Raw genomic sequence first — 14,751 nt, 5'->3', positions numbered from 1 at the left:
CACATCACTCTTTTAATTCAACGCCAATGAAGAGGATTTTTTTTTTCATTTAATTTACTTATTTATGTAATCATTTATTTGTTTCTTTTAATTAATTATCACTTATTTGTACAACATTAAGGACAGCATTAAGATACAATAAATACATTTAAATTGTATTATATTTAAATAATAGTAATAGTGTTTCATTTATGGAAGTCATTTATCTTATTTGTTTCATGTATTCATAAATTCAATATTTAATTACACAACACGATACTCACAAAAAAGAAAACACCGAAGGTTTTTAATGCTGAGCAAACATTAAAAGTACTTTTTATTTGGTATCTGTTTCGTTTTTTTAACTGATGCCTGATGTCTCATTTATTTTTGTTATTTTTGCTAGGAAACACAATCTTAAATCACATTTTGTCACAATCCAGACCCCCCACATTAAGCAAGCATAGTTAAAAATTGCTGTAATACCAAAATCAGTTAGTCACCCCTCACACTCTTCAAATGAAAAAGCAGGTCCTCTTTCTTTTCTGTATCTAACCTGATCAAATTTCAGGTTAGATACATACATAATAGATTATTTTACAGACATCCTCATGTAAGAGTAGTGATGAAACTGAATGAGAGCCTTTAAACTCTTCCGAAAATCTTCCCAATTATGAAGATTGACCAACAGACCAAGAGACCAGCAGATCTCCATGCACACCTAGCTTTATATCTACATAGTTTAACTGGACAATATGAGATAGTATGTGTTAAGTAGTAGATAATAACATTGTAGTGCCAAAGCCTTCATTGTGAAGAAGCACAGCCAATGTAGTGGCTCTGACCTGATCTCTCTGTTAACAGGTCCAGAAGAGACTGGAGGAGATCTCAGGTACTTGTCTACCTATGGATTACATTTATGAAAAGGAGGAGATGCATATGAAAGCTTCAGAATAAAGTTCTATGAACCTCTTTTGTTTATCTTCTGAAGCATTCATTAATCAAACCCATTGGAAAAATCCAGAAAACCAGGTTCACACTCAGCAAGCCTCACTGGCATCCGTAAGTAACTGTAGGTCTCACGTTATTGCGTGGTCACAGGGGTCAAAAGGAAGAACTAGGAAAATCCCAGGAAGAGATAAAGTGCAATGTGTGTTTATTTAGTCCAATACGTGCTCCAACAAGGTGAAAATCATTTACAGTTATTTACAAACAAATGATACATGGCTTATAGCAGCCTATTCACAGTTTAAAAATAACAAAAAGTCCAGGCACTAGGGCCGAGTCAGACCCGAATCAGACGATTCACACAGGCTCAACTCTGAGTCAGTCAGTCAGTTCAATCGTTCTACTTCACACCTCACTTTACCCAACTCAACTCTAACCAGAGCTGGGCAGTTCCTGAATCACCCGGGTCAATGATACGAATCTTTGTACTGAATCAGGAGGTCTTAATTAACCCGGATCCTATGAGTCCTCTGACTGGCTGCTGCTAAGTACACAAGGCGAGTTAGCAAACTCACCGGAAAACACCACGGACTCAGATGATTTGGCTGAACCGGCTTCATTCCAGTCCGTGAATCTAAGTAATAAGTTCAGTATTCCAATAAACAAGCGGTTAAACACACTGGTGTTTGTTATGTGGCTGATTTATGCACATGCTATTATTTTTATTATCATTATCAGTAGTAGCGGTATAGCTTAGTAATGCAGCATATTTTCTTGTAAGCAAAACAACAACAAAATATAGTTATATTATTATTAAATTGCAAATGCTTACAGGCTACTTTAGGACTGTACAACTTAAGGAGTATCATAGCCCTTCCCCTGTGTTAATTTATTGACTGTTTGTTTTGGTGCCACTGTGGCTGCCTGATTGAGTCAAGTTTCGATGGCAATTTGTTGTTGACCATCCCCCTTGAACCCTTGAACCCTTGACCCATTAATATGGGCCAGTGATAGCTCGGTGGTTAAGGTACTGGACTAGTAAGCTGAAGGTTCCTGGTTCAAGCCCCGCCACCACCAAGTTGCCACTGTTGGGTCCCTAAGCAAGGCCCTTAACCCTCAATTGCTCATTGTGTAAGTCGCTTTGGATAAAAGCGTCTGCTAAATGCTGAAAATGTAAATGTAATATACCCATCTAATTGATAGGTGAGTCCACGCTCCTTGTCCCTATCCCCCATGATTCAGTTGTGTTTGTTTGTTTTTTTGGTGTGTGGAATTTAAATTAAAGTTAAATCTGCAACCTAATAATGTGTCAGTGGATTGTTACAGTTGTAATTTATTTTATTTATTGGACGGGTGGTGGGGGGGACTCAAGTGACTCAAGTGAACCGGATCACATTACTGAGTGACTCAGATTAACCCGAGTCCATAAAATGAACCGAATTTACCAGCACTAGACCCCGCTATAGGCCGTACTCCCGCTTAAAACGTATGTGCGCGGCATACGTGAATGGAGTGCTCCATTACGCCCGAATCGGTATACACATTAATACACCAGAGCTCGCTACATAGGTATACATCCCGTAATACTATTAGCACTTAATCGCGATATACCACCATTATCAACACAACATAAATATTCAGTCTAATCGCTGTGATAAAAAGTCTCTGTTTCGTTGCGCCGATGCACAGCGCGAATGCAGGTAAAATCCCCCCTCCTTCTCTGAGAGAGTGAGCTCGCCTGCTCCCTCAAAGGATGGAATCTTACCTGTGCTCAGGTTTTCCCTCATTCCCTTCGCGGGACACCGATGGTGAGTACGTATACTTTGCTTTAGCGGTATTTAGCTTACTGTGTGTTTAGAGCAGTAGGGGGTCAGGCTTGATCAGGGTCCTCATCGCAGTCCAGATATGGCAAAAAATTTATGTGTGTAATTTAGTCATCTTCAGTAACCATTTTACCCTGGACAGGGTCAGCATAGATGCAGATTGTAACATGTGTACTGTAACATGTACATAATATGTATATTGTATCTACACTGATCAGCCATAACATTAAAACCACCTCATTGCTTCTACACTCACTGTCCATTTTATCAGCTTCACTTACAATATAGAAGCACTTTGTAGTTCATCTGTTTCTCTGCATGCTTTGTTAGCCCCCTTTCATGCTGTTCTTTAATAGTCAAGACTCTCCCAGGACCACTACAGCGTAGGTTATATTTGGGTGGTGGATCATTCTCAGCACTGCAGTGACACTGACATGGTGGTGGTGTGTTAGTGTGTGTTGTGCTGGTATGAGTGGATCAGACACAGCAGCGCTGCTGGAGTTTTTAAATACCGTGTCCACTCACTGTCCACTGCAGATGTAAAGTCAGAGACGATCGCTCATCTATTGCTGCTGTTTGAGTCATCTTCTAGACCTTCATCAGTGGTCACAGGACGCTGCCCATGGGGCGCTGTTGGCTGGATTTATTTTTGGTTAGTGGTCTATTCTCAGTCCAGCAGTGACAGTAAGGTGTTTAAAAACTCCAGCAGCACTGCTGTGTCTGATCCACTCATACCAGCACAACACACACTAACACACCACCACCATGTCAGTGTCACTGCAGTGCTGAGAATGACCCACCATCTAAGTAATACCTACTCTGTAGTGGTCCTGGGAGAGTCCTGACCATTGAAGAACAGCATGAAAAGGGGCTAACAAAGCATGCATAGAAACAGATGGACTACAGTCAGTAATTGTAAAAATACAAAGTGCTTCTATATGGTAAGTGGAGCTGATAAAATGGACAGTGAGTGTAGAAACAAGGAGTTGGTTTTAATGTTATGTCTGATCAGTGTATATTACATGTACGTAAGATAATACTGTCAAAATAAAAAGAACAAATTATTTCTTTTCTCTATCTATTGCCCAAAATAAAACCTCACTTGGATGTAAGAAAACACAGAGAGATTAACATGATTCTGAATAGTAGGGACTTTAATGAATGAATGAATTATACACCAGTAAATTCAGGTTCCAGCCATTCATCATGCCAAAAATATACACAGTCAATATAATTAAATAGCATCATAATGTATAATACAACAATTCTGCATGTTTCCCAAAAGAATTAATGCAGTTTTTTTCTTATAATTCATCAAGCAGCATGTATGTGATTTTCACTGATGCTAACCATCCGAATAGAAAAAAACAATGCCAGGAGATGAAGCACAGCAAAAAAGAAACTATACACTGGTTGAAGGTTCTAATCATCATTTTAGCCCATTTTGATCCACCTTACTAGAGTCTTTGTCCGTGATTGGGCTCAAACCCCTGAAGCTTTGCTGGAGCTGGTGAGTTGTACCATTCAGAATTGGTGAGTTTCCCATTTCTACTGGGCAAATATAGTCTGCTGAATCATCTTGCCTCCTTTTCCTCAAATGGCCGAAGTTGGTAAAGCCAAGCTTCTTTGGCTGAGAAATGGGAAAGACAAAAACAAGAATATGTCAAACATTTGTAATTCTTATACAACTGATTGAGCTTTTTCCTGCCTTTCGCCAAGTAAATCAGACCCCTCTGTGGATTTATTCATATCACAGTAATAAAAATGGATAATACTAGTGCCAGTGTCCTTTCTGGGTGAACTTTGCATGTTCTCTTTGTGTCTTCATGTGTACCCTCCTGGTGCTCTGGTGAGGCCGATTAAAGCTACATAAATTGCCGTAAAAGTGTGTGTGTCCACTCTGTGATGGACTGACTACTTGTCTGGGGTCTTGCCCAATGAATTAGACCCAATGCTACCCTGACCAGTATAAATCGGTGGTAAAACAGACAATATGTTAATTAAATAATTAATGGTATCATACCCTGACTTTAGCAGTAGTGGTGAGAGGCGTGTGCCCACTTGCATTTGCATACTCTCGTTTCTCCTGCTGAGCCTGGGCTCCCACCAGAGAGTTGAAGTTCGTGGCTAAATGACGTCTTAGAAGGGTCTTCTGAGGTGGGATGTTCAGCAACAAGGCCAAGGTTTCAGAGTTAAAACGAGGCTCCAAAATCTGAATTTATACCACACAGAAGCATTTGCTTATTGTTAGATTAAAAGCATAACACAGTACTACAACCTAATCAAAAAAACGTAACCTATATGATCAGGCTTAATATGAAAGAATACATACAGTATTTGCAGCCCAAATAATACAAAAATTAAAAAAAAAATTCTAAGATCAAATCTTATATACTCAAATTAAATACTAAATATACTAGTTTAGACTGGCAGCAATGTTCTGCAGTTCAATGATCAAATCACTAAATTGCTATTAATAATTGACATAATATATTAAAAAATATAAAATATTATTGCTTTTGAATCAAAATGACCTGGATCCATGAAACATTCATACTGAAGAATAAAACAGAAGATGAGTTATATTTGCAGAGTTTTTTTTTTTCTAGATGACTTACTATGAGGCCTCCATGGACTCCACTGCCTCTGAGATTAGGAGCGTATTCAGCTAAATCTACAGCACGCAACCACTCCATCACCCGATGATTAGACCACTGCATAACCTCAGAGGGAGACGTTTTATTCTGCAAAAAATCCATACAAAACAGATTTCTATTATATCCAAGTGTGTAATTCTATGGGCATTGTAAGCTGAGTGTATAGGCAGTTTGCAATAGCATATATTGTACAGTACCTTTAAAAATATTCATATTTTTTAACAGTAAACAATGATTATGATACTTGTATCAGAAATTATTTTCTATGTCTAAAGTAGAAAACAAGTACGAAAATAAAATCTATAAATAAAATTGTATTCATATTTAATACAAATTCGGGCAGCATGGTAGCACTGTCACCTAACAGCAAATAGGGCCTGGGTTTAATTTCCAGGGTCCTTTCTGTGTGGGGTTTGCATGTTCTCCCTGAGTCCATGTGGGTTTTCTCTGGGTGCTCCAGTTCCCTCCCACATGTTCAAAGACATGCAGTCAGGCCAGTTTGTGTGTTTGTGTGTGCTCTCTGATGAACCTTGGGGTCTTTCCTATTTTTTTTTCGACGAATCAGACCCACCGTGACCCTGACCAGGATAATAGGGTTCGATAGGGAGATTTTGCACTACCAATCAGCCAGCAGAGGCCGCAATTGCATCAGTTATGAGGATTTTCCTCCAGCATCCAACCCTGACGTACGAGTCAGTCATTATCCGTGTAGGGCTGATAGCAGAGCTTAGATGTCAGCTCTGATGTGCTAGCGTGTTTTACCTGAGCGCCCTACAATTAGTGAAATGTGGAAAATCTGACAATAAAATGTACATATAAATACAATATATGACCAAACACATGTGGCCACCTGACCATGAGCTTGTTAGACAACCCATTCCAAACCATGGGCATTATTATGAAGTCTGTCTGGCTACCAGAGCACATGGACTTTTGTTTATTGTTTGTTTATTGTTGACTCTGCTCCACTTCTTCATGATCACCTGTTTATTGTTGTGTTATCACTGTCTTGTGTATAACTTACCCATGTGCCCTTGTTCATCTTAAGGGTCATTGGAGTAAAATTAGGTGAAAGTAGTGCAGAGCATGTAGCCATAAACCCTCTTTGTTTTCTCTTGTCTAAATATAACCTTGATGTCCATGTGCCTTGTTATAGTCATATGTAGAGATCCATGTTTCTTGTCTTAGGCTAGCCTTTGTGTAATATTGGTCCTGCTCTCTGTCTTGTCCTCACCATAGTTCCATCCTTGTTTATGTCCTTGTCCTGGTTTTCCCCATAGTGTTTTGCCCCTTGTGTCATTGTGAGCCTTTATCTTAGGTTTAGTAAAGGAATTAGCATTTCTAATTTAGTACAGTTTAGGGACCTATTTTAAAAGTTTCTTGGTCTTAGTTAGCATTTAGTGTTGGCATAACTGTTAGCTTAGCATAGCCTTTAGCCTAGCCTTCCATGTTGGTAGTGTAGCTCCCCTTGTGTTCAGTGTGTTGTTGAGTGTGTTCACCTTTCCTTGCCTCGTTTCCTATCTTTGTATTCAAATAAAGTGGTATAGAGTTCTCTGCACTTGTGTCCTGTTAAATAATCTGCTCTTATGGGCGAACAATCATAACACCCACTTCACAGGTATAGACATTTCAGTAGAATTTTATGCCCATTCCATCAGACAAAAAATAAATAAATATGGGAAGCCAGGGACTGATCCTGGATTAGAAGGCATAGATCACAGTTAACATTCCAATTCACGCCAAATGTATTGGAGTTGAGGTCAGGGCTCTGTGCTGGCTATTGCAGTTTTTCACATCAAACCATGTCTTTATGAAGCCCTCTTTGTAAAAAGGGGCACAGCATTCATGCTTGAATGGGAAAAAAACCCAATTATATAACTGATTTTATTCTGCTGGTAGCAATGGGCATAGCTAAAACACAATATTAAAAAGTGGCGTCCAAATACTTTTTGCTCTATTGTGTAATAAAAGAGGTTTAAGTACTCTTTCAAAGCACTGAATAGCTTGAGTTTGATTTTCAAAAAGGCTTAATATTTGTAATGGAGACCCACCTCGTCTCCAGGTCTGCGCCGCAGACAGTGGGGGTTAAACTTGTTGGCGTGGAGAACATGGATGGCACATTTGATGCTGAGATGATGAAGCTGACTGGTGACTTTCAGGAACAAAAGGTCATTCTGTAAAAGTATTTTTAACGTTGCCATGTTAAAAACACAGAATGCCATGTGAAAAGCATTTTCAACTCATTTTAGCATCGTCTATGATCAAGGCTGAAAAAAATGACTAAAGCCTTACCACTGTCAAATACTGAAGCATCCTGCCATCTACCCTGCTCTCATGGAACTGGTCTTTGTACTGAGGTAAACCAATGTCATCCAGCCAGCCTACATTCAGAATAAAGAAAAATGGCATCTTTTATACATGTATACCACCAAGAAAGAAAGACACTATTTCTTAATAAAGACATTTTATCTTTATTGCCCGATTGTGTCATGCTTCCTCTCCACCAATGCCGATCCCCGCTCTGATTGAGGAGAATGTGCAGATGTGGATCAGCACTGTGTACGGAGAGACACACCCTGACAGCACTCTTTTCCCATCTCTGTGCAGGCATTGCACGATTGCATTAGTTATGAGTCCCTATCTGGCTTTAATATCCCACCCCTATCTGAACAACAGGCCAATCGTTGTTCATGTGGCTGCTCAGCCTAGCCGGCAGGCAGAGCTGGGACTCGATACGTTGTATTCGAGATCCCAGCTCTGGTGTACCAGCGTGCGTTTCTACCGCTGAGCTTGGTGTTTTAATACCCATAATTCATGCACAGTCATGCACTATACGTACGTGTTACCCAGATGTGATCAAGTTCAGATGATTTCTCCATCGCCTTGTTGCTAAATGACCTGAGTACCAACTGCAACTTCTTTCTGTGTAGAGGATGTCTGATGCCCATCTCCTATAACAACAGGAATTTTACAACACCTTTGTAGAACATAATGGTTTGATTTCAGCAGATTCCACCTGTAGAGTATAAATCCTAGCTATCCACAACCTTACCCTCAAAGTCAAGCAGCTACCTTAAAATTCCCAGGGAAACACTTTGCCTTAGTCTAAGGAAATTTCAGAAACACTAGGATTTTTTCAGTCTGGGAAAAGACTACCACAATGATAGTAATTATCTCCAAATTCAGGATCCAGCCATGAGTGGCCAGCCAACCCCTTTTTCCAAGGGTTTAGCAACAAATTACTCAGTAAGTCAGAGAAAAATATCTTCGGGAACACAGTTTAAAAACTGCCAATATCTCTAGACTCAGCTGCCAACAATGTTCTTGATTGTACAGTTTGAAAGACTAGACATACATGGAATGAACTGAAAAGTAACATTAAGGAAACCACTGCAAGCTGCACAAATGTTTGAAAAACAGCACCTTGATGCCAAATCAGCAAAATTTTTATTTTTGAAATAATCAAAATACAGACCCTAAAGCTGAGACTTTTTTGGACAACCAGGGTCTCATTATGTCTGATGAGAAGCAAATACAGTAATTCATAACTATAGCATTATAATAGCAGTGCTATTGTAGTGTCACAACTTGGGCAATTATTAGAAAAACAATGACTTCCAAAAAAAAAACTTATAAGGATAATTTAAGATAATTTGTCCATGACCTGAAGCTGAGGCATAACAATTAAAGTTTAGTTTTATTTATTTCTTATTTTCTTTTCATCAACCACTTTATCCTGGTCAGCAGGTCCAGCAGGTCCAATTTCACTGGGAACCACTAAACAGGGGCGCCAATTCATCGCAGGGTTTCAACAATCCCCACTCTTCTCCGATATAGACAACAGTGTCTGTGATGATGTACAGCTGGGAGATTGCATGGCCAGATCTCAGTGGCAGTGAGCTAGTGTAATAGAATGCTGTTTAACCTGAGTGCCCTGCAGTAGTACAATGTTCCAAAATACAAAAGCAATTTCACATTTAAAATTTAAATAGCTTAAAATAAATAAAATCTTAGAGTAAATCAGTAAAGGTCCTGACCTAAAAGAGAGCCTTGATCTAAAATAAGCTGTTCAAAGCTAAAGACTAATATTAGATTGCAGAAAGTTTATATTTGTAGTCATTGCTGCTAAAGGTTGTGCAACCAGTTATGAATATATGAGATATACACTGACCGGGCATAACATTATGAGCACTGACAGGTGAAGTGAATAACACTGATTATCTTCATCACGCCACCTGTTAGTGGGTGGGATATATTAGGCAGCAAGTGAACATTTTATACTCAAAGTTGATGTGTTAGAAGCAGAAAAATGGGCAAGCGTAAGGATTTGAGCGAGTCTGACAAGGGCTAAATTGTGATGGCTAGACGACTGGGTCAGAGCATCTCCAACACTGCAGCTCTTGTGAGGTGTTCCCGGTCTGCAGTGGTCAGTATCCATCAAAAGTGGTCCAAGGAAGGAACAGTGGTAAACCGGCAACAGGGTCATGGGTGGCCAAGGCTTATTGATACACGTGGGGAGCGAAGGCTGGCCCGTGTGTCTGATCCAACAGACGAGCTACTGTAGCTCAGATTACTGAAGAGGTTAATGCTGGTTCTGATAGAAAGGTGTCAGAATACACAGTGCATCACAATTTGTTGTGTATGTGGCAGCAAAAGGTGGATCAACACAATATTAGGAAGGTGGTCATAATGTTATGCCTGATTGGTATATGTGTTCAAAAACTTTGTTTCTTACTACTTGTTCCATACTGGTATAATATTATGTTTTGTTTAATGATCTATAATTCTGTGTGACAATGCAATAAAAAGATTATCAGAAATCTTCAATTATACTTTTTACACTTCTGTAACATTACATTTGCTCATATAACTACACAAAAGTTTGCAAGCTGAAAGCTAAATTCAAAAGCAGACCTTTTCAAATTCCTGTGGTGTAGCAGAGAGTAGAGTTTGCCCACTGATCACCCACTGACGTGCCAAATTAACATACTGCCCGAGTCCAGAGTCATCCAGCCAACCACAGACCTGTTCTGTGGTCCACTTAGAGAAGGGTACAGTCATGTCTCTGGAGACAGAAGGAGGAAAATAATGCAAAACATAACTCTCTCAGCAGACACTCGTATCTAAAAGGCTAAACTTTTAAAAACGTTTTTTTCAAGTAGTCTAGCTAGGCACAAACTGCACTAGTGTACTAAATAGTGTGTCTAATTATGGCATATTTGTATAGTTACTTTATAGCACCAGAAAACCACTTGCATGTGCTATATAAACAATGTCTGACATGACCACCAGTTTATACAGCTGTAAAAAATCACCTGATAAATCATCGGATCTTATATTTGTTAAGTGTGAAGTAGTGTCATGTGAGTTGTGAGTATTAATAAAACATTAAATGTAGTGAAGTTGCTGTGGAACAAGTTTCTGTGCAGGAGGTCCAAGTGTAGGGTGGCTCTGCTACAATGCAGTCAAATTAAATAAATTACAGCTATGGATGGCAAGGAATTGACAGCTATGGTCAAGAAATCTTGAAGATTAAGATTGTATTGAATATGTATTTTGTGTGTATATATATATATATATATATATATATATATATATAGTGTGTGTGTGTATTGTATTGCATTTTAGGTATTTTAGGTAGGTTTAGGTTCTTAATACAGTAAATGACAAGGGCTTGCTTGTATAGTGAGTTACACTTATCCAGGGTTGGGTTGAGGAGAAACAATCTGGACTGAGCCAAGAAAGCTTTCCCTGATTGTAATCTCGTAATCAAACTATAGTAAAATACATTATGTACATGTTTGTTTCTGTTTTAATAAAGTTCAATGAAGGTCAGCAGAACTCAGATAAAAAAGGCAGTGTTTGTTTGTTTGATTAGGATTTTATCGTCATGTTTTACACTTTGGTTACATTCATGACTCATTACACAAGGTTTATTAGTTCACAAGGTTATATCGAACACTGTCTAGGACAATCTCGTAGCTCCAGTTCACCTCACTTGCATGTCTTTGGACTGTGGGAGGAAACCGGAGCACCCGGAGGAAACCCACACGGACATGGGGAGAACATGCAAACTCCACACAGAAAGGACCCGGACTGCCCCACCTGGGTAACGAACCCAGGACCTTCTTGCTGTGAGGCGACAGTGCTACCCACTTAGCCACCCTGCTACCTGGCAGTGTTTGTGTGTACTCTAAACTTACCGAACTGAGCGGCCTGATTCAGGGGTTCGAGCCAGTCTGGGTCCCGCAGTGGCTCTAAATCCGCCTCTTCTAAACTCAGTGGGTTCTAGATCATCATTGTGCAGACCCCCCGATTGTGTTCTCTTGATCCTAAATTTAAAGAATATCACAATTCACATTACAAACATCCTTTCATATTACAATATATTACAATATAAAAAAAAACATATATACATGTACTAGTGGCTGCAGGTTTGGTCAGATAAAAAAAAACATATATTATTAACTTATTCATGCTTCTGACACATGTTTTTGAAATGACTTGTAGTTGGGTTGTGACCTACAGATGTATTAGGAATACCTTTGGTAAGCTAGAAAACACATCTTCAGGATCTTTCCTGTTTTCTGTCAACTTAGAAATGTGATTTGAAAGTGTTGTGTCTTTCTGGCGTGAGTTACTTTGAGTTATATTTTCATTGCAGCATGAATCAGATCACATTAAAAATTTTAGTTTTTTCTGTTGTTAATAAATGCCTTGCTGTATATCAGTATTAAAAATGTTTGGTTAGTGTGGTTAGTTTCCTTTGTATCTAAATACAGAGTAAAAAATATCATTTTTTAAATAAAGCTTATATACAGTGGGGTCAAAAAGTATTTATTCAGCCACTGATTGTGCAAGTTCTCCTACTTAGAAAGATGAGAGAGGTCTGTAATTTTCATCATAGGTACACTTCAACTATGAGAGACAAAATAAGAAAAAAAAAATCCAGGAAATCACGTTGTAGGATTTTTAAAGAATTTATTCGTAAATTATGGTGGAAAATAAGTATTTGGTCACCCACAAACAAGCAAGATTTCTGGCTCTCACAGACCTATAACTTCTTTAAGAAGCTCTTCTGTCCTCCACTCGTTACCTGTATTAATGGCACCTGTTTGACCTCGTTATCTGTATAAAAGACACCTGTCCACAGCCTCAAACAGTCAGACTCCAAACTCAACCATGGCCAAGACCAAAGAGCTGTCGACGGACACCAGGAAGAAAATTGTAGACCTGCACCAGGCTGGGAAGACTGAATCTACAATAGGCAAGCAGGTTGGTGTGAATAAATCAACTGTGGGAGCAATTGTAAGAAAATGGAAGACATACAAGACCATTGATAATCTCCCTTGGGGTCAAGATCTCATCCCGTGGGGTCAAAATGATCATGTGAACGGTGAGCAAAAATCCCAGAAGTACACAGAGGGACCTGATGAATGACCTGCAGAGAGCTGGGACCAAAGTAACAAAGGCTACCATCAGTAACACACTACGCCGAGAGGGACTCAAATCCTGCAGTGCCAGGCGTGTCCCCCTGCTTAAGCCAGTACATGTCCAGGCCCGTCTGAAGTTTGCCAGAGAGCATATGGATGATCCAGAAGAGGATTGGGAGAATATCATGTGGTCACCACATGAAACCAAAATGGAACTTTTTGGTAAAAACTCAACTCGTCGTGTTTGGAGGAAGAAGAAAAACCCAAGAACACCATACCTACTGTGAAGCATGGGGTTGGAAACATCATGCTTTGGGGCTGTTTTTCTGCAAAGGGGACAGGACGAGTTAAAATAAGAATGAACGGGGCCATGTATCGTGAGATTTTAAGCCAAAACCTCCTTCCATCAGTGAGAGCATTGAAGATGGAACGTGGCTGGGTCTTCCAGCATGACAATGATTCCAAACACACCGCTCGGGCAACGAAGGAGTGGCTCCATAAAAAGCATTTCAAGGTCCTGGAGTGGCCTAGCCAGTCTCCAGACCTCAACCCCATAGAAAATTTGTGGAGTCTGTGTTGCCCAGCGACAGCCCCAAAACATAACTGCTCTAGAGGAGATCTGCATGGAGGAATGGGCCAAAATACCAGCTACAGTGTGTGCAAACCTGGTGAAGACTTACAGGAAACGTTTGACCTCTGTCATTGCCAACAAAGGTTATGTTACAAAGTATTAAGTTGAACTTTTGTTATTGACCAAATTCTTATTTTCCACCATAATTTATAAATAAATTCTTTAAAAATCCTACAATGTGATTTCCTGGATTTTTTTTTTCTCATTTTGTCTCTCATAGTTGAAGTGTACCTATGATGAAAATTACAGACCTCTCTCATCTTTCTAAGTAGGAGAACCTGCACAATCAGTGGCTGACTAAATACTTTTTGGCCCCACTGTAGTATTAATTGTAAACAGAAACCAGAACCTGTAAAGCATCTTATTGATTGCCAACTAGTTTAAGACAAGACCCAGTACTTGGTTGACTGGGAATGTTGGGAAGCATTTATGTGTCTCAGCCCTGTTCTGGCCCCTGTACTCAGGACATTTTGCTGTGCTATTGCTTAGATCAACCAGTAGAGGTAAGGTAGTGGTTCGATGTCCCAGTGCTAATCAGCACTCATTGCTGTCAGCTGTGCAGATGATTTAAAAGCAGCATGGTATTGCAGCTTTGTGCTGAGTCTTTGCATGTTGCGAAAAGCGATATTAGGGACTATCAGTTTTCTTTTCCTACTCGCTAACTGATCAGTGTTGACTTGTATCCAAGGGCTGTTTGTATTAACAAAGTAAAAGGGCTATTAGTAGTTATTTTTCTCAGTTATTCATCCAGCTGGTTAGCTTGAGCTTTGATGCTCTATTTCAGCTCTGTTTTAGTTCCAGATCTGTAAGAACCAACCCTAACCCTAACCAAAAGATCAAGCAGAGGCTGGCAGACTGGGAGGGAAAAAATAGAACAGAGGTCCTAATTATATGGGTGGTGAACATGCTGCCATTATTTTAACCATCTTTTCAACATTGATTAAGAAATGCGATCTTAGAGAGCCTTACATAGTTAAACAATTAATAGTTTATAACTTTTTTGCTTTACCTCATAGATGGTGAAGGTCAATGTTATCCTCACTGACAACCATGTACAAATAGTCATGCAGAGTAATACGTACAGTAGATACTCACTTTCCCCAGAGTTTGCGTATGCTCCTGTTGTTCTTTATGTTTTCCTGTGAGACAGGCGAATGTTGGCCTGAATCCAAACCAGATGATGATGAGGGTGAATGATCAGATGTGTTCTCTGTTTTCTCTGACTTTCCTGCAGGGAGGAATAATAAAAAAAACATTTATAAGCTAATGTGACATGCAGA

At 39.4% G+C, this 14,751-nt stretch overlaps 1 protein-coding gene across 1 annotated transcript in view; it reads right to left on the bottom strand.

Annotated features, from left to right (window-relative positions):
- Positions 1–3,902: 3,902 nt before the first annotated feature.
- ppfibp2a (PPFIA binding protein 2a) overlaps positions 3,903–14,751 on the bottom strand; it is a 29,565-nt gene continuing 18,716 nt past the window's right edge. The window contains exons 12-20 of the mRNA XM_063004474.1: positions 14,567–14,699; positions 11,611–11,739; positions 10,322–10,472; positions 8,247–8,358; positions 7,700–7,788; positions 7,459–7,581; positions 5,369–5,494; positions 4,774–4,962; positions 3,903–4,380 (exon numbers count right to left, since the gene is read on the bottom strand). Coding sequence (XP_062860544.1) covers positions 4,180–4,380; positions 4,774–4,962; positions 5,369–5,494; positions 7,459–7,581; positions 7,700–7,788; positions 8,247–8,358; positions 10,322–10,472; positions 11,611–11,739; positions 14,567–14,699 — 1,253 coding nt within the window. The 3' untranslated portion in view covers positions 3,903–4,179. The remainder of the gene's footprint in view (positions 4,381–4,773; positions 4,963–5,368; positions 5,495–7,458; positions 7,582–7,699; positions 7,789–8,246; positions 8,359–10,321; positions 10,473–11,610; positions 11,740–14,566; positions 14,700–14,751) is intronic.

The sequence above is a fragment of the Trichomycterus rosablanca genome, chromosome 11, assembly GCF_030014385.1.
Source record: "Trichomycterus rosablanca isolate fTriRos1 chromosome 11, fTriRos1.hap1, whole genome shotgun sequence".
NCBI classification, from domain to species: Eukaryota; Metazoa; Chordata; class Actinopteri; order Siluriformes; family Trichomycteridae; genus Trichomycterus; species Trichomycterus rosablanca.
Note: the sequence above shows the minus strand (reverse complement) of the source record. Positions and strands in the feature narration are given on the sequence as shown.